We start from the raw sequence: 17,740 nt of genomic DNA on the forward strand, positions 1-17,740 counted from the left end.
GCCATCGCCCCACCGCGCCCCATTCAGAGCCGGACGGCGACTCCCTCGCAGGTTAAACTTTAACGCGAGGAGGGGCGCCCTCTGGCGGCCGCGAGCGGCTCTGCAGGCGGCAGCGTCCCCTGTCACTTTCGTTCTCGGTCGGTTCCCGCGGAAGAAGCTGCAGCGCTCCGGGTCGGGGGCCGCCATGGACCACCGCGGGCCGCAGAAGATCAGCATCGGCGTGAGTATCTCTGCGTGTGTCCTGGTCGCGTGGCGGGTGGGGTTTGTCTAGGTTTCGGAGAGAGCAGGAATCTAAACGCCTCTGAACACTTTTTTTGGGGGGGGGGGTCGCTCCCTCCAAATAGGGGCTAGTTTGGGGCTGGATAGATGGGTGGGGGGAGAGGGAAATCGGGGAGGGGGCTTAAGGTACATTCACCCGTTTCATGTTAGTGAGGAAAACGGAGGCAGGAGGGCAGTTTTGCACCACCAACAGTCACGGATCTCGCCCACACTATTTTTAATTTTTTTTTAAAAAAAATTTTTTGCCCATACTATTTTACTATAGTTTACTATGGGTTCTTGCAAGGTAGAAATTGTTTTCAGAGTGAGGCTCCTCCCCGTCTAATCCTATTGGCATATTTGCCTGTCGAAGTACATCATTCTTCCTCTTCCTCTTCCCTAGTAATAGAATCGCAGAAACGTAGACTTTGTAGACCCCAGGGAACTCAGCTAAAGCACCCATGACAGATGGCCTTGCAACCTCTGCCTGAAAACCTCTGAGGAAGGAATAGGCACAGCGGTTTGCATTTTACGGAGGGGAAACTGAGGCAGGGAGAAAGGTTTCCCCAACATTAAATGACTTATCATAGCTGTCAACCTTCTCTTTTTTTGCGGGAAACTCCCTTATTCCAGCGCCGTTTCCCGCTGCTATCCCGGATTGTTAGATATCCCGTAGACTGTCCCCGGGACAGGTGAGGCTGCTGATCCCTTATTTTTGAGGCTGCTGATCCCTTATTTTCAAATCTGAAAGTTGACAGCTATGGTTAGAATTGGTGTGACCTCGCCGGGGCCAAAGCTCTACCCACTAGGCCAGGCATGGGCAAACTCAGCCCTCCAGATGTTTTGGGACTACAACTCCCATGATGCCTAGCTAACAGGACCAGTGGTTGGGGATGATGGGAATTGTAGTCCCAAAAATATCTGGAGGGCCGAGTTTGACTATGCCTGCGCTGGACAGTAACACACATTCCCCAAATGGATGAAAAGCAGCTGAGATCAAAGTGAACCAGCCCAGAGCTGTGTGCAGCGAACAGTTAATACTCCCCCCGGATTCTATGATCTGTATCAGTTAATTCAAATTCATATTATTCATATTTATTATTTTGCATAAGCTTTTCTGGTTTGGTTGGTGAAGCAGCCCCACAATTTAAACACAGCCAATAGCTACCTCACCTCCAGACATTGTTGCACAGAGATATATGCATTTGGGTTGTACCCCTTTACATGGAGGTCTACCTGAGAGTAAGTCCCATTGAACTCAATGGGATACGCCTGACCAGACCAGACGCACAGGAGGTTAATATCACCTGCCTTTTACATAAGAAATATTGCAGCAACAGATATAACTGGCGAAACAGTTTCGTACAAAACAGATGCAATCGGGAATAGAATTGGTCGTCTTCTGTGCGGATGTGTCAGCCAATGGATTCCGCTCCTTTGCAGAGGCAATGGCGGATAGTACTGCCTATAAGACAGATAAGCAAGAAGCATGAAGTTTAATAGAGATGCAGGTGGCGCTGTGGGTTAGAAAATTTAATAAAAAATATATATGTTTTCCAGTTTTAAATACTCATTTTACATCCTTAAAATATCTCTGACTTCCCTTCTCTTTCCATCGTTCATTTTACGTATCATAAATCCCTGCATCTTTTACAAAAACAGTACTGTATTTCATTATTGCATCCACAGAAGCTTCCTTACACTGTTGAATTTATCTTAACCCTGCCAGCGTTTTCAGCTGTACACAGTTATTTCCCATATATCCAATAAACATTTTCCAATCTTCTTTAAACGTATGTTTGAAGCAAATGTTGGAAACAAGAACCAGTGGTATTTTATCCTCTCTTCTCTACAGTAGCCTAATAATAATAATAATAATAATAATAATTAATAATAATAACAACAACCCTGCTCCATTTAGAATCCAACTGTCTCACTGATTGCACTGATTGTCTAAAACTATCAGTGCCAGAGGGCCAGGGCCTCCAAGCACCGACAAAAACCCTACGCCCCATTTATTCTCCATTGCAAAATATCTCCATGGAGTCTGCTTCCCTGGGGCAAATGGGGCACTGCCCCACCAGCCTCCACCTGCCTGCCTGCTAGTCTCAGTGTTGCCCCTGTCAAACTCAATGGGGAGGAGGAACAAGCAATAGAATTACCGTATTTTTCGCTCCATAGGGCGCACCGGCCCATAGGACGCACCAAGTTTTTTGGGGGGGAAATAAAGGGGGAAAAAATTATTTCCCCCCCCCAGGCACTTGTGGGGCCAGCAGCGGGGAGAAGCGCTCTTCTCCCCACCGCCTGCCTTCAGACCAGGTCCGGGGACAGCGGGAAGACGCACTGCGCCTCCCTGCTGTCCCCGGAGCTTGCGGGGCAGGCAGCGGGGAGAAGCGCTCTTCTCCCCACCGCCTGCCTTCAGACCAGGTCCGGGGACAGCGGGAAGACGCGCTGCGCCTCCCCGCTGTCCCTGGAGCTTAAGGGGCTGGCAGCGGGGAGAAGCACGCGTCTCCCCGCCGTCAGCCTCCAAACCACATCGGGAGACAGCGGGATGGCGGCGTTCCACCTCCCTCTGTCCCCCAACCTTGTGGGGCTGGCGCTGGGGCTCTCCTGAAGCCTGGAGAGCGAGAGGGGTCGGTGCGCACCAACCCCTCTCACTCTCCAGGCTTCAGCGAAAGCCTGCATTCGCTCCATAGGACGCACACACATTTCCCCTTCATTTTTGGAGGGGAAAAAGTGCGTCCTATGGAGCGAAAAATACGGTAGTTGGTTCTGGCGCCACCTTCTGTTCGGCTCCTGGCTTGCTGCCCTACTGGTTCCAAGGGGCACCAGGCACCCCTGAAAAAGTCAACTCCCCCTTGTTATTTAGGGGAATTGAATTGAATTCTAAATTATATTCCAGAAACGTGGGAGATTACAAGGGGTCAAAAAAAATGGATGTTCCATGCCATATTAGAAGCAAAAAAAAACTTGTTTTGATGAACTGGAAGAGCCGCAAAAAGATTCCATTGAGCATATGGATTGATAATATGGACAGACTAGCTACATACGAACGGATTGCATGTCGATGTAAATTAAGAATGGATAAATGTGAAGAAATCTGGAGGGGATATTTAAGTGATAAGGCGGACAGTGGTGGGAAGTAGCGGGAGGAGAGAGAGGTGGGGAAATATTGTTAAAAAGGTGTAGTCATAGGTATATTAGTATTCAAATCTGAATTGTCAAATTGTGTTATTAGTGATACTATGGTTTTTGTTGTCTGTGTCTTTTGCGGTTGTTGTTTGTATTGAAAAAATGATTAAATACATTTTTAAAAAACAAAAAACCTCCCCCTTCTTTCCCCTTCCGCAGACAACCATCATGGCCGTGGAATTTGATGGAGGGGTTGTGATTGGATCTGACTCCCGGGTATCTGCAGGGTGAGTGTTGTGCGTTTGCGAAAGGGGGTGCTTGTGTGTTTGTGTACACCTGTCTAAAGTTTGGCCTCTCTACCCGATGGTGGGGAATCGCAGGGCAGTGTAACATTTCCGAGGCTAGTTTTCTGGGAGAGTGTTTCCTTCCTCCGAGATCCATATCTCTTTGTCCAAACAAGGCCTCCTTGAATGCGGGATGGAAATCCACCTTCCACCTCTTGATTTCCTCTGTTGAAATATTTGTGGGATTCCTTTTCTGTGGGAATGTTGTTTGTCGCCCCTGTAATGCCTTCCTCTCCTTTCACCCTGTGCTTTTGACATCTCCTCCCAGGCAGTCCGTGGTGAACTGCGTTTTCAACAAACTGGAGCGGCTGCACAGCCGAATTTATTGCGCCCTCTCTGGCTCGGCAGCGGATGCCCAGGCCATTGCCGACATGGTGAACTACCAGCTAGAGCTGCACAGGTGAGCACTAGTGGCAGCTTCTCAGGTGAGGGAGGGGGAAGGGTGCCGGCCACAGGTGCCATCTCCAGAGGCCCCTACACAGTGGCCAAGCATCACCTTAGCTCGGGCAATTTTCAGGGAAACCATTTTAACAGCAGTTTTGGCAGAGCACGGGACTCTCAATCTCAGTGATGTGGGTTTGAGATACACACTGGGCAAAAGACTCCTGGGTTGGGTTGGACTCGATGATCTTCATGTAACTCTATGATAGGTGGGTGGGACAATCCACTTGTCAATCATATGATTGACAGGAGGGTTGTCCACCCAGCCCACTTCTCACAGTTGGCTGTCAGAGACTGGGGTCTCATAAAGATCTGGTCTCCCCGGCCAGAAAGTTTCCCCAACCTAGAGGAAACGACAAAGAAAATTGGCCAATCCTTTCTATTTTTAAAATAGAAATAAATACTCTGAGCATGTACAGTTTCTCATTTTAAACTCGTAGCACCATAACAACTACAGGAATAAAATGGAGTTTGCTTCTGTTTCCCTTGTGCTCAGCACCTTTGCTTGGACACAAATATTATTTTATTGTAAAAAAGAGAGAGAGTAATATATATTTTTAAGGGAAAAAATATAAAGAAAATGAGCATCTGGACTCATGTGGCTATAAACATGTTTTTAAAAATAGGAATAAAGGGAGGATGCTGTGGTGATCAGCCTCAATGATTTGGCAGGCCTTGTGGCATTCTTGTGTCCCGTCCCCCCATTTTTCTTTTTTGCCATTTTCACCATTTTCTGCTGCTTTCTAGATGGGAATAGGTGGGCTGGGGTGGGGGCTGGGTCTTGGCCTTGGCCTTGAGGTCTAGCCCCACTGCCAGCTGCAAGCCTCAAGATGGCAGATCCCATCTTTAAGCCACCTGGCAATTGATTCAGAAGTTATGTGAACTCAGCCTGGTTTCTGGAAGACACAAGACAGGTTGTTGGTGCTGCACCGCCCTCTAGTGGCCAAAGCAGGAAGAAGTCTCTGTTCTCTCTTCTTTGTTATCACCTGATTTCCCAGAAAAGGAGACTCCAGACTCAGCCGTTAAGGCTGTTGTTATGAGATACCCTGCAGCCAGTCGGAAGCCGCGCCTTTGTTTTCAAATGTTTTGGAAGTCAAACGGACTTCCGGAACGGATTCTTCACGTTCAGTGTGTATTTTAAAGTGAGGGGAGCATATTCTATATAGAAATAGCAAGATCAATGCTCTTATTCTCACACGAGAGAATCAGCCGGTTTGCGGAGGTGGGGGGGGGACCCCCCAAAAATTTGCAGAAATACAAAAAAACCAGCCTTTTAGCAGTGGTTCTCAACCTGCAGGTCCCCAGACGCTGTTGGACTACAATTCCCGTCATCCCTGAGCTCTGGCCTTGCTAGCTAGGGGTGATGGGAGTTGTAGTCCAATAACATCTGGGGACCCACAGGTTGAGAAAGGCTGCTTTAAGGGGAGAAAATATGAAGGGTGGGAGAAAGACAACCCCACCCCCCCCAAAAAAAAACAGGCCAGTGAAGATTGAGCATGCTCAGTAGTCACAGAATGCTGAATGCTAGGTGTGTCTGTGGAAAACCATGTGGGAGAGGGAATGTGATGGAGTACAGTGGTGCCCCGCAAGACGAATGCCTCGCAAGACGGAAAACCCGCTAGACGAAAGGGTTTTCCGTTTTTCGATGCGCTTCGCACACTTGCCAGAAGCTCGGCTCTGCCCTCGCCAGTCCTGGAAGGATCCTTTAAAAAAGTCCCATATGCTCAGAGACTTTGCGCCTGTTCATTGGGGGATAGAGGAAGCCCAGAGCACTTGTTCTTTAGATGTCCCTTTTACGAAGAGGCACGTAGTGAGACCATTGATCCCCTGCTGGTGAGGCTCGCTGACCTCCCAGAAAAGCAAAAAAAAAAAAAAGACATTTTCCTGTTAGGCAAAGATCATAAGACGACCCGGATGGTCGCCAGATTCTGTGTACAGATCTGTAGGTGCAGACCATCCCCCGACCCAAACTAGTTCATGAAGAAAACCCCCAAACTCGCTTCCATGGGTAGCTTATCTTAAAGTTTTAAGTGTCTATACGTTTATTGCATTTATGAATTTTAAATTTATTGTTGTACAGTGGTGCCTCGCAAGACGAAAAGAATTCTTTCCGTGAGTCTCTTCGTCTAGCGCTTTTTTCGTCTTGCGAAGCAACCCCATTAGCGGATTAGCGCTATTAGCGGTTTAGCGGCTATTAGCGGCTATTAAAGGCTTAAGGGATTAGCGGATTAGCTGCTAAAAGGCTATTAGCGGCTTAGCGGCTTACAAAAAGGGGGTGGGGAGCAAAAAAAACAACCCAGGAATCGCAAGACATTTTCGTCTTGCGAAGCAAGCCCATAGAGAAATTCGTCCTGCGAAGCACCTCCAAAACGGAAAACCCTTTCGTCTAGCGGGTTTTCCGTCTTGCGAGGCATTCGTCTTGCGGGGCACCACTGTACATTGTTTTAACTGTTTGGTTTCTTTCTGGGAATGTACCCCCAAGTGTGTTTTATAAGCTGGTCTCTGACCATAATAAATTATCTACCTACCTACCTACCTACCTACCTAATCTTTTTTTTGTCTTCCTGGCAGCTTGAACGTGGAGGGTCCTCCGCTGGTCCTGGCCGCAGCCACTTTGGTGAAAAACATCAGCTACAAGTACAAGGAGGAGTTTTCGGCTCACCTCATGGTGGCAGGATGGGACCCCAAGAAAGGCGGGCAGGTAAGCAGAGAGAACGATGGGCCAGGGATGGTTTCTGGCATCCCACCTGCTCCGCTCATTCTCTGCTGTCTTCCAGGTGTACGGGACTCTGGGTGGGATGCTGACCCGGCAGCCTTTTGCGATTGGCGGATCCGGGAGCACCTACATTTACGGCTACGTGGACTCTGCCTACAAGCCAGGAATGAGCCGGGAGGAATGCCGCCAGTTCACCATGAACGGTAGCCGTCTAAGCTGTGTCCATTTCAGGGTGGCGGCGTGACAGGGACTTTTTTTGGGGGGGGTGGAGGGGTGGAAACAAAGCTGGACTCCTAGAAAGTCTAGTCCCATCTTTACAGAAGGTGCAGGTTTTGACTAAAAATTGGAGAAAAGTAGCTCAGTTTGGAGATCCATTGTTAACCACTGTTAATCGTTGTTAACCATTGGAGAAAATAGCAGTACAGTGGTACCTTGGGTTACAGACACTTCAGGTTACAGACGCTTCAGGTTACAGACGCTTCAGGTTACAGGCTCCATTAACCCAGAAATAGTACCTCTGGTTAAGAACTTTGCTTCAGGATGAGAACAGAAATGGCATGTTGGCAGCGGGGGGCCCAATTAGCTAAAGTCGTACCTCAGGTTAAGAACAGTTTCAGGTTAAGAACGGGCCTCCAGAACGAATTAAGTTCTTAACCTGAGGTACCACTGTATTTCCTAGAAATGGGTTGTGGTTTCTATAGCTATGCAAGTGGCTCCATAAAAGCAACAGGGCATTTAAAGTGCTGTGATGCCACTTTAGAATATCATGGCTTCCCCCAAAGAATTATGGGAACTGTAGTTTGGTAAGGATACTGAGAGCTAACAACTCTCAGCATGCTTTCCAAACTGCAGTTCCCAGACCCCTTATTCCCTCCACAAATCTACAATTCCCAGAGTGGTTTAACAATCAATCCCTGTTCTTCCCAAGGGAACTTTGGGAATTGTAGCTCTGCAAGGGGACTAGGTGTCTCCTAACAGCACTCAGCACCCTTAACAATCTACAGTTCCCATAATTCTTTGGGAGAAGGCTCAACGGTTTAAAGTGCTTTGATACTGTTTTAAATGTAATGAACTTATTGGACTTCAGAGGCAATATGACAAAGATTTGAGATATTAGGATTTAAGGGTACAATATATAAGGTTCAAGATTTAAGGATTTAAGGGTATAAGTTAAGGTTTTTCTCTTTTCTCTGTTTAGTAGATTGGAATTTGGATAACTTTCTAGATGTTGATAGGAGAATAAGGTTTAAATGCATTAATGATAATTAAGCGAGTAAGCAGTGAAAGATGGGAAGAAATTGCTGATCTAATTAATAAATTGGAATACAAAAAGGGAGGTGGGAGGAAGTCTAGGAAATAAGTTATCGAAGGAAGGAATCTAGAAAAATGGGAGTGTTTTCTTTTTTTTAATGTTTTTGTTTTTTGTCTTTTTTCTCTTGTTGGTGGGGTGCAGGGGTGATTTTTTTTACGTATTGTTAATTTTTATTTTTCTCTTCTTATTTTATTGTATATTGTCTTTCTTAATTTTTCTTGTATTTTTGAAAATTGGAATAAATATTATTTAAAAATAAAATAAAATACTGTTTTAAATGTATAGTGCTGATAGGCCCTAACAACAACAACAACAAATAATTTATTATATAATGCTCGTCCTCAAAGCTCTTTCTACATCAGCTGAATTTAAACGCCCCTTTTCCTTTCTCTTCCCTCTCCTTTCAGCCATTGCCCTCGCCATGTGCCGGGACGGATCCAGCGGGGGCGTCATTTACCTCGCCACCATCACCAAAGAGGGTGTCAAGGAGGAAGTTGTCGTGGGAGACGAGATTCCCAAGTTCTACGACGAATGAATTTGCTCCCCTCCCCTTTTTTTATTCCCGTTAGTGGAGGGCAGCCCATTTGGACAAGGGGTCACTGCCCCACCTACCTTCCTTCTTACTGACAGCAGCCTGCCTTTGGCTCTGGCTCCCCCTAGTGTTGGCCTCCCTGTCTCCTGCCTTATCTGTCTCAATGTGCACTACCCTCTGCTGACAATAATAAACTTTGCTAGAGAAAAACTGTGCCCCGTGTCGTCCGTGGGACAGAGCCTCTCCACCGCTGTGCGCATCCACACATGCATGTTCACAGTCGTGCCTGCGCACACTTCTGTGTGGGAATCTGCTTTGTCAGCATCTTAATTGGGCTCATAAAGGGGGGAAAGAAGCAAAGTTGGTGTGTCTCCACTCTTTTTGAGGTGCCAAGAATCCTTTTCTACAGCACTGACATATCAGTGGCATCTCAGGCCCTTCATTTGACTGATGCCTGTGCAGAAATTGATAAATGGAGACCCCTTCAGTGCAAATGGATCTCTCTGCATATGTGTGTGTGTGTTTCCGGGGTGGATTCCTGCCCTCACGCTCTCTTTCTGTCAAAATACACCCTCACCCATTTCTCCACAGTCCCTAGTTATATTTTCTCGCTTTCCTGTTTTTGCGATCCTCCGCTGCCCCCTGCCGGCTGCTTTCTTCCCAACTGAAAAGGAAATCAGGTGATTTCCGAGAAATCATTCAAGGGACCAGTTTAAGCAAGTCAAGTTTATTTTTATTTGTTTATTCAACTTACATGTTGCAGAAGAGCCAAAACACGAACGCGCAACACACTTGTGATATCAACGACTTTTTACTCATTTTCTTGCCCTGTACATATTTGGAGTCCATGCAGATGACGGCAAGGCGAGAAGAACAAAGGCAAGATTTTTATTTATAAAAGTACAGTTGTACCTCAGAAGTCGAACAGAATCCATTCTGGAAGTCCGTTTGACTTCCAAAACGTTCAGGAACCAAGGCGCGGCTTCCCATTGGCTGCAGGAAGCTCCTGCAATCATTCAGAAGCCGCGGCGGACGTTTGGGTAACAAAGAACTTGTGCAAGCCGGAACACTCACTTCTGGGTTTGCGGCGTTCAGCAGCCAAAACATTTGTCTCGCAAGGTGTTCGACTTCTGAGGCACATAGAACAGGCACGTCCAACTGTCAAGAGACTGCAATCTACTGGCAGTGATCTACCCACTGTCATCGGGTGGGACATGTGCTTTTTTGGGGGGGGGGGGTGTTGGCCAGAGTTGTTCAGCTTTTTGAGGGGTGGGGATGAAAAATAATGCTCTACAAAAGGTGCTGCGTTGCCGATCGCACGCAGCGCTAAAGCAAACATTACTTTCGCTTACCGCGTAACACAGCGTTCACTGCTGCTGTGACCTAGTGCCGGGGGCTGCAGGCGTGGACATAACTTTCCTGCGATCGACCAGGATCCAGGATGTGCCGGGATCACAGGGGCGATCTACCTGTCAATTGCGGTCAACTGGTTGGACATCGCTGACATAGAATATTCAGGCTGCACACAACGAGACATGCAAATACATTAACGCAATGCAAAATAATCACAACTGACTAATCTCAAAAGAAATTAAACTGAATGGGCATCAAAAACAGTCTTCAAGGGATGCCCGAAAGGCCAAGGCGAAGAGGCCTCTGCTGAACATCTGCTGGAAGGGCAGGGGACCAGCGACGCCAAATGCCCGGCTCCTAGTGGACCTCATTCTGGACAACTAATCCTAATCCTTTGGTAGATCTTCATGATGGGGCTGGGAGAGAAGGGCTCAGGCAGCAGAACTGCCTTGACACCGGGGTGGGGGGTGTCTGTAGGGAAGGAGGCAGCCTTAAAGTTTGAGCCCCTTAAAGTGAGCCTGGGAACAAGGTGGCAGCCAGACTTAAGACTGGGAGTTGTAGCACAATACTGCCAGCTTGCAGTGCAAAAGGAATTTTCTGCCAATGATAAACACGCATGCACGCACACACAAACCACGTCCCGTCTCAGTTCAGCTCCTCCCCATTGGGCAGGATGCCTGTGGGTCTTTGGCTATTACAGTGGGCTGCTGTGATTTCTAGGCATGGTTGTGAACACTTTTTTTTTGTCCCACCACTTTCTCTTGGAAAACCTGCTGTGGAAAGCCTGACTGATGCTTGTTGGTGCTGACCTTTAAAGCCCTAAATGGCTTCAGCCCAGTATACCTGAAGGAGCGTCTCCACCCCCATCGTTCTGCCCGGACACTGAGGTCCAGCACCGAGAGCCTTCTGGCCGTTCTCTCCCTACGAAAAGAGAGGTTACAGAGAAACAGGCAGAGGGCCTTCTCGGTAGTGGCGCCCACCCTGTGGAACGCCCTCCTATCAGATGTCAAGGAAATAAACAAGTACAGTGGTACCTCAGGTTAAGTACTTAATTTGTTCCGGAGGTCCGTTCTTAACCTGAAACTGTTCTTAACCTGAAGCACCGCTTTAGCTAATGGGGCCTCCCGCTGCTGCCACGCCACCGGAGCACGATTTCTGTTCTCATCCTGAAGCAATGTTCTTAACCCGAGGTACTATTTCTGGGTTAGCGGAGTGTGTAACCTGAAGCGTCTGTAACTTGAAACGTCTGTAACCCGAGGTACCACTGTACCTGAGTTTTAGAAGTCATCTGAAGGCAACCCTGTTTAGGGAAGTTTTTTATGTTTGACGTTTTACTGCGTTTTCAATATTCTGTTGTGAGCCACCCAGAGTGGCTGAGGAAACCCAGCCAGATGGGTGGGGTATAAATAAGTTGTTGTTGTTGCTGCTGCAGCTGCAATTCAGGAGTAAACAGAGGGTAAGGAAAAAGACTCACACCTGTACCTAGAAATCACAGCACCAACAGACGTGTGTCTCAGAAATCAGCTCCCCAAAGCAGTCGTTCCCCACCCACACCCAAAGACAGGCTGGCATATTCATAGCAAACTCCCTTTCAGGATTTTCCACCTCCAGAGCTCTCTCTTCCCCAGATTTCCGGTGTTTGTCCACCGCTTCTCTCTGTCCTCCTCCATTCAGCATCTTCTCATGGGGGCCTGAAGGTTCTCCTGGAGTCTTCCCAGCTCAGGGGGCCAAACTCTTGCCTTTTCTCTCCTCCTCATCGTCCCACAGATCTGATTCTCTTTGCTTCTCCAGAGTCCCAGAGACACAGCCTTCCGCCTGGCAACTTTAATCAGCATCACTCCCGAGATATCCTTCAATCTCTCTGAGGGTCTCTCTGTCGCATGTGTGGAGGAAAAACTTAAACACGTTGAAGAGTTCCCAGAAAATAGACCAGAGGCAACTGATATTTCATCCAGCAGAGCTTGACTGCTACTGAAGGCAAATGAGTATGATGGTCACAAATCCAATACATTCAGGATTGGCACTGTCCATAAGAAATACAGTTGCAGCAGACTTAATGGAAACTTAACAATATCTTATAATAAGACTAAAACCTTAACTCTATATACGAAACATCACACCAGAAAGAGAGATAGAGAGAGAATGAAACCCAGGTTTTTTCTGACCTCACTATTAGTCATGTGGCCAGCATGACTAAGCTGCTTCTGACGAAACCAGAGCAGCGCACGGAAACACCATTTACTTTCCCGCCAGAGTGGTACCTATTTATCTACTTGCACTTTGACATGCTTTCAAACTGCTAGGTTGGCAGGAGCTGGGACCAAGCAACGGGAGGTCACCCCGTCGCAGGGATTCGAACCGCCAACCTTCTGATTGGCAAGTCCTAGCCTCTGTGGTTTAACCCACAGCGCCACCCACATCCCTGAAACCAGCTATACTCAGAAGGAATAACCCAAACAAGATCCTTCTTTCACACAGAGAAGAAACCTTCCAGAACCCTCTTGGATTAAGCAGAACAGGAAAGATCTCTACACATCAGATCAATACTTTCTGTACAAAGAAATCCAAACCGACACTCTCGCCATACGAGGCAAATCCTCAAAACCACATCAGCAAGCAATCATCACTGGATCAGAGGCAACTCTCCCTGGTCCGCCCCGGCTGGGGAATCACGACAAGGCAAGATCAGGCATGCTCAGCATCCTCGAGGACCACACATGGGATGACCCCACCCTCTCCAGGGTCACCTGCAGAGGAAGAACAAGACAGGTATGCACGATTGGGGGGGGGGGGTTGTTTGCAGAGCACTTTCTCCATCTTCAAAAGAAATAGGGCAGACACTGCGCTCTAAACGAAACAAACAGAAGTCAGGTGCAGAGGGAGGGTATTAAGAGACGCCCCAAATCCAGCAATCTTCCCACCACTAAGCACCAGGGGCGGAGAGCGCAATTTCCTCTGATCTCAGGTCCACCATTGCCCAGCGGGGGGGGGGGGGGGGACACACATGCAACTTGCTGATATGCTACACAGACAGACAGCATTGCAAGTGTCTCTCTGCACCCTGGGAATGTCCCCTTTAAGGTCAGATATCGCATACTCCCTTCGTCATACTCCCCTGCTCAGCGCCCGAGGACCCCAGTCCTGCCACTCACCACCTGGCCCAGGGCGGGGCCTGATGGGCTCTGTAAAGGACTACCGCTCCTGCTGCCGGGCAGAGAGGGCTCCGTTTTGTTTTGTTTTTTGTTTAAATTGCTGTTATTTTTTACCTATGTCATTTTAAACTGTGATATTATTGCTGTATTCTTAGTTTTAGATTTTGATTTATGTGGAAATTGTTTCCCATTTGGCTGTGTGCGTTTTTTAATGTGATTTATGACTTTTGTAATTATGTAAACCTTGTTATGCTGTAAGCAGCCTTGAGCATTGTTTTTTTAACTGTGTAAAGGCGGCATACAAATAAAAAATGATGATACCACCTTCCCTGCAGGATGCAGTTCAGGAGGAACTGGCTGCGCTAGGTTTGAGCAGCCGGCTGTGCACAGCACTGATTGGCTGCCCATGGTGGCAATCACAAGTCTTCACCCTGAACAGCATTGTCGTTGAATTAAGGCACTAAAATACAGTGGTACCTGGGGTTACAGATGCTTCAGGTTACAGACTCCGCTAACCCAGAAATAGTGCTTCAGGTTAAGAACTTTGCTTCAGGATGAGAACAGAAATTGCCTAGCAGCGACGCGGGGGCAGCGGGAGGCCCCATTAGCTAAAGTGGTGCTTCAGGTTAAGAACAGTATGAGGCTTTGCCCTCGGGTGGGAAAAATATTGCGCCTGGGAAAGGGAAGTGGGAGTCAACAGACACTCAAGGAATAGTTTCGGAGAAAAGGCTTTTATTTCTACCATCCATGAACTAGTAGAAGGAGCAAGTATGATAAGTCACAAAAAGCATGCACGAAATTCACAGTCATGTGCACAAGCATATATACCCCTTTCCAGTTCCCCCCTCCTTTCTCCTCCCTCAGGAGTTCCTCTGAGCATGAACAGAAAGCTGTCTTGGGACTATTGGGACTCTTGGCACCCTTCCCAGGAAAGGGGGGGGGGGTGAGAAGTCAAGGGGTTTTCAGCATGTTCAGATACGTTTCAATCTCTTGTTCTGCATGGTTCCCGGACAGAAAGTAAGTTGCAATGTGGTTCTTTAGCAAGGCCAGAAGGCATGAGAAAGGCCTGAGAAACAATGGACTGTTCTCTACCTTTCTTACAGCAGAGCAGAATGTTTCTGATGCTTAACTGCTGAGAAAATGATTTGGAAAAGCTTTGAGAAGCTTTGAGCCTGCTTTGGTGGGGGGTGACTTCGGGCCTAGGTGAGGTCACCTGTCCTCACCTTCCTTCAAGCAGCTGGCTGTGCACAGCACTGATTGGCTGCCCATGGTGGCAATCACAAGTCTTCACCCTGAACAGCGTTGTCGTTGAATTAAGGCACTAAAATACAGTGGTACCTCGGGTTACAGACGCTTCAGGTTACAGACTCCGCTAACCCAGAAATAGTGCTTCAGGTTAAGAACTTTGCTTCAGGATGAGAACAGAAATTGCGTAGCAGCGACGCGGCGGCAGCGGGAGGCCCCATTAGCTAAAGTGGTGCTTCAGGTTAAGAACAGTTTCAGGTTAAGAACGGACCTCCGAAACGAATTAAGTTCTTAACCCGAGGTACCACTGTACAGTGTAATGAACGCATTTCCAAGGCCTGGGAAAACAACTGGAAAGATGGAGGGTCCGCCTGCAACGTATACAGTGGGGGTGTTAAACAGGAAAGTCTTCAGTTTGGAAGCAAGTAGCTCTCTCCTTTGGGGAGCCATGGGGGATAGAGAGGGAGAACTTCAATGTAGGAGGAGCTCACCTGGCAGGAGGAAAAACTCCACTGACTCCTTCTGGGACATGCATCTCTCTATCTCTCTCTCCACCTTGCAGGCCTGCGTTCAGATCTAACCTTGGGAGAGTTGGTTCCCCACACATAGCACGGCCTCACGGTCACAACAGGGGCTGAAGGAAGGTGAGGACAGGTGACCTCACCTAGGCCTGAAGTCACCCCCCACCAAAGCAGGCTCAAAGCTTCTCAAAGCTTTTCAAAATCATTTTTCTCAGCAGCTAAAAGGCATTAGCTAAGCATCAGAAACATTCTGCTCTGCTGTAACAAAGGTAGAGAACAGTCCATTGTTTCTCAGGCCTTTCTCATGCCTTCTGGCCTTGCTAAAGAACCACATTGCAACTTGCTTTCTGTCTGGGAACCATGCCAAAGCACAAGAATGAAACATATCTGAACACTCTGAAACCCCTTTCCTGGGAAGGGTGCCAAGAGTCCCAAGACAGCTTTCTGTTCATGCTCAGAGGACTCCTGAGGGAGGAGAAAGGAGGAGGGAACTGGAAAGGGGTATATATGCTTGTGCACATGACTGTGAACTTCGTGCATGCTTTTTGTGACTTATCACACTTGCTCCTTCTACCAGTTCATGGATGGTAGAAATAAAAACCTTTTTCTCTGAAACTATTCCTTGAGTGTCTGTCGACTCCCACTTCCCTTTCCCAGGCGCAATATTTTTCCCACCCGAGGGCAAAGCCTCATAAGGCTACAGGGCAACCTGACCCCTGTAGTCCAGGCACTGACACCTCCAGCCACCTCAAATCTAAATTATTGCAATGTGGGTCTGCTCTGCCCTAGGGGAGATACTGCAGCTAGGGTGGTGACGAGAACAGGCCACCTGCAGCCTAGGACACCACCGTTAAAGGACTCGGTCCAGCTCTGCATCTGTGAGACCTTTCGAGATTCAGATGTGGGGGAAAGGGGGGTATAAAATTTAAAAAGAAACCAAGCCTGCCTCCTCGGTGCCTTGAATCCTCCCATTTTCTAACCGATGTGTTTTCAGGGCACAACGAAGCAAGGCCTCCTTCCACCTGCCTTGCTCCACCCTCCAGCCTCTGCTTCTCAATTTGTATTGTACTATTTTATGTACTGTGGATTGCCGTCATTTTATTGATTATCGTTTGGAAATTATTTATTGTAACCGTTGAGTGGATTTCTCTTTAACTTTTATATGTTGTTGTTGTTATTTAATGCTATTCTAATGATTGTTGACTGTTACTTTTTATGTAGGTTGCCTATTTTAAAGTTGTTTTATTATCACATTTTTGTATTGCATTAGATTGTTATAAGATGTACATTTTTTGTTTCTTCAGCTTGTAAACCGCCTTGAGTATTGTAAGATAGAAAGACGGTATACAAATTACCATATTTTTTGCTCTATAAGACTCACTTTTTCCCTCCTAAAAAGTAAGGGGAAATGTGTGTGCGTCTTATGGAGCGCATGCAGGCTGTGCAGCTATCCCAGAAGCCAGAACAGCAAGAGGGATTACAGCTTTCACTGCACAGCAATCCCTCTTGCTGTTCTGGCTTCTGAGATTCAGAATATTTTTTTTTCTTGTTTTCCTCCTTCAAAAACTAGGTGCGTCTTATGGTCTGGTGCGTCTTATAGAGCGAAAAATATGATGAAGATGATGAAGGGAGAGAGTCTCAGGAAGCCAGGTCCCAAGCCTTTTTCTGTGCTTTTTATTTATTATTTAATTTATTAAAGTATCTCTATACCACTGTAACACACAACATCAGCGCAGTGCAGTGCACAGGTAAAGGATAGGAGAGAGGGGGTTTTTTATTGGTGTGTTATCATATTGTTTTATTTTGCATTTTTATGTTGCGAACTGCACTGAGGTCTATGGATGAAGAGTAGTACACAAATGTAATCATCATCATCATCTCATATAAACATAATACAGAGGAAATATACTTACACATGGCTCAACTAATCGTTCAGTTCTCACCCTGAATTTACCTGCATTAGATTGAGCATGCAAAGAGGAAGGCATCACTCACTTGATGCTGCTCTGTATCCATCTTTCCTTTTCTCTGCAGAGACAGAATCAGAGCGTTAGGATGGAAAGAGACCTTGTAGAGATCCTCCAGCTTTATTCTCTGCAAGGAGGAAGGGCCTTGTGGCAGGTGCCTCCTCTGGTCCCTGCCTAATAATCTCCAGGGGTGAATGAGGAACACGCCAAGCACCAGGGGATGGGGGGAGTGGAGAAGACCAGCCCATGGAGTCACCTGGATTCCTTCAAAAGGGGATAGTCTCTCCCACAACAGAGTTAGGTCCCTAATCCCCAGCAAGTCCATTCACAAGTTACTTACTGATGCACACCAAGATCCCAGCAATTCCAGCCACTGCCAGCAGGACAGCTACCAAGATGCACCCAATAACAAGTCCCATGTTGGATGCTAAAAGCAGATTAGGGAAAATTAGGGAAATTCAGAGCAATATTTTCCATTCATGGGAGAGGCAGAAAGATGGAGATCTGACATTCAGTTTTATTTATTTGCAATTATAATCCCACCTTTTCCTCCAAGGATGTTAAGGTAGTGAACGTGCTTCTCTCTCTCTACTCCCCCCCCCACCTGTGCAAGGTGTGCAAGAGTTCCCCACAGAATTGGCGAAGCCATAGTAAGGTTTTATTCATATCTAAAAATCAGAGTGTTTATGAATGCTTTGTGAACTCAGAACCACACACGTTTACAGACAAAGAGATGGTGGCCATCTTTTACCTTTGACATAATATTT

General features: G+C 47.2%; 2 protein-coding genes across 2 annotated transcripts in view; one reads left to right on the plus strand and one right to left on the minus strand.

The window, feature by feature from the left end:
- The first annotated feature begins 71 nt into the window (after positions 1 to 71).
- On the plus strand, positions 72 to 8,945 carry PSMB9 (proteasome 20S subunit beta 9). The gene is made up of 6 exons (XM_083426758.1): positions 72 to 220; positions 3,610 to 3,677; positions 4,003 to 4,134; positions 6,747 to 6,876; positions 6,953 to 7,094; positions 8,611 to 8,945. Exons 1-6 carry the CDS (start codon positions 185 to 187, stop codon positions 8,736 to 8,738), a joined length of 636 nt encoding a protein of 211 aa, XP_083282884.1. The 5' UTR covers positions 72 to 184; the 3' UTR covers positions 8,739 to 8,945.
- A 501-nt stretch (positions 8,946 to 9,446) lies between these two features.
- Positions 9,447 to 17,740, minus strand: part of LOC310672905 (uncharacterized protein) — a 36,381-nt gene continuing 28,087 nt past the window's right edge. Inside the window, exons 11-14 of the mRNA XM_083430558.1 lie at positions 17,314 to 17,400; positions 17,002 to 17,034; positions 10,241 to 12,835; positions 9,447 to 9,893 (exon numbers count right to left, since the gene is read on the minus strand). Of these exons, the coding sequence (XP_083286684.1) occupies positions 12,774 to 12,835; positions 17,002 to 17,034; positions 17,314 to 17,400 (182 nt within the window). The 3' untranslated portion in view covers positions 9,447 to 9,893; positions 10,241 to 12,773. The remainder of the gene's footprint in view (positions 9,894 to 10,240; positions 12,836 to 17,001; positions 17,035 to 17,313; positions 17,401 to 17,740) is intronic.

Source organism: Podarcis tiliguerta (assembly GCF_965153285.1).
Source record: "Podarcis tiliguerta genome assembly, chromosome: 2".
In the NCBI taxonomy this organism is placed as follows: domain Eukaryota; kingdom Metazoa; phylum Chordata; class Lepidosauria; order Squamata; family Lacertidae; genus Podarcis; species Podarcis tiliguerta.

Excerpts from the sequence above, each read along its gene's own strand:
- PSMB9 (XM_083426758.1), top strand. The coding sequence starts at position 185 with ATGGACCACCGCGGGCCGCAGAAGATCAGCATCGGC. Across the intron at positions 221-3,609 it reads CGCAGAAGATCAGCATCGGC|ACAACCATCATGGCCGTGGA; the intron begins GTGAGTATCTCT and ends CCCCTTCCGCAG. Across the intron at positions 4,135-6,746 it reads TACCAGCTAGAGCTGCACAG|CTTGAACGTGGAGGGTCCTC; the intron begins GTGAGCACTAGT and ends TCTTCCTGGCAG.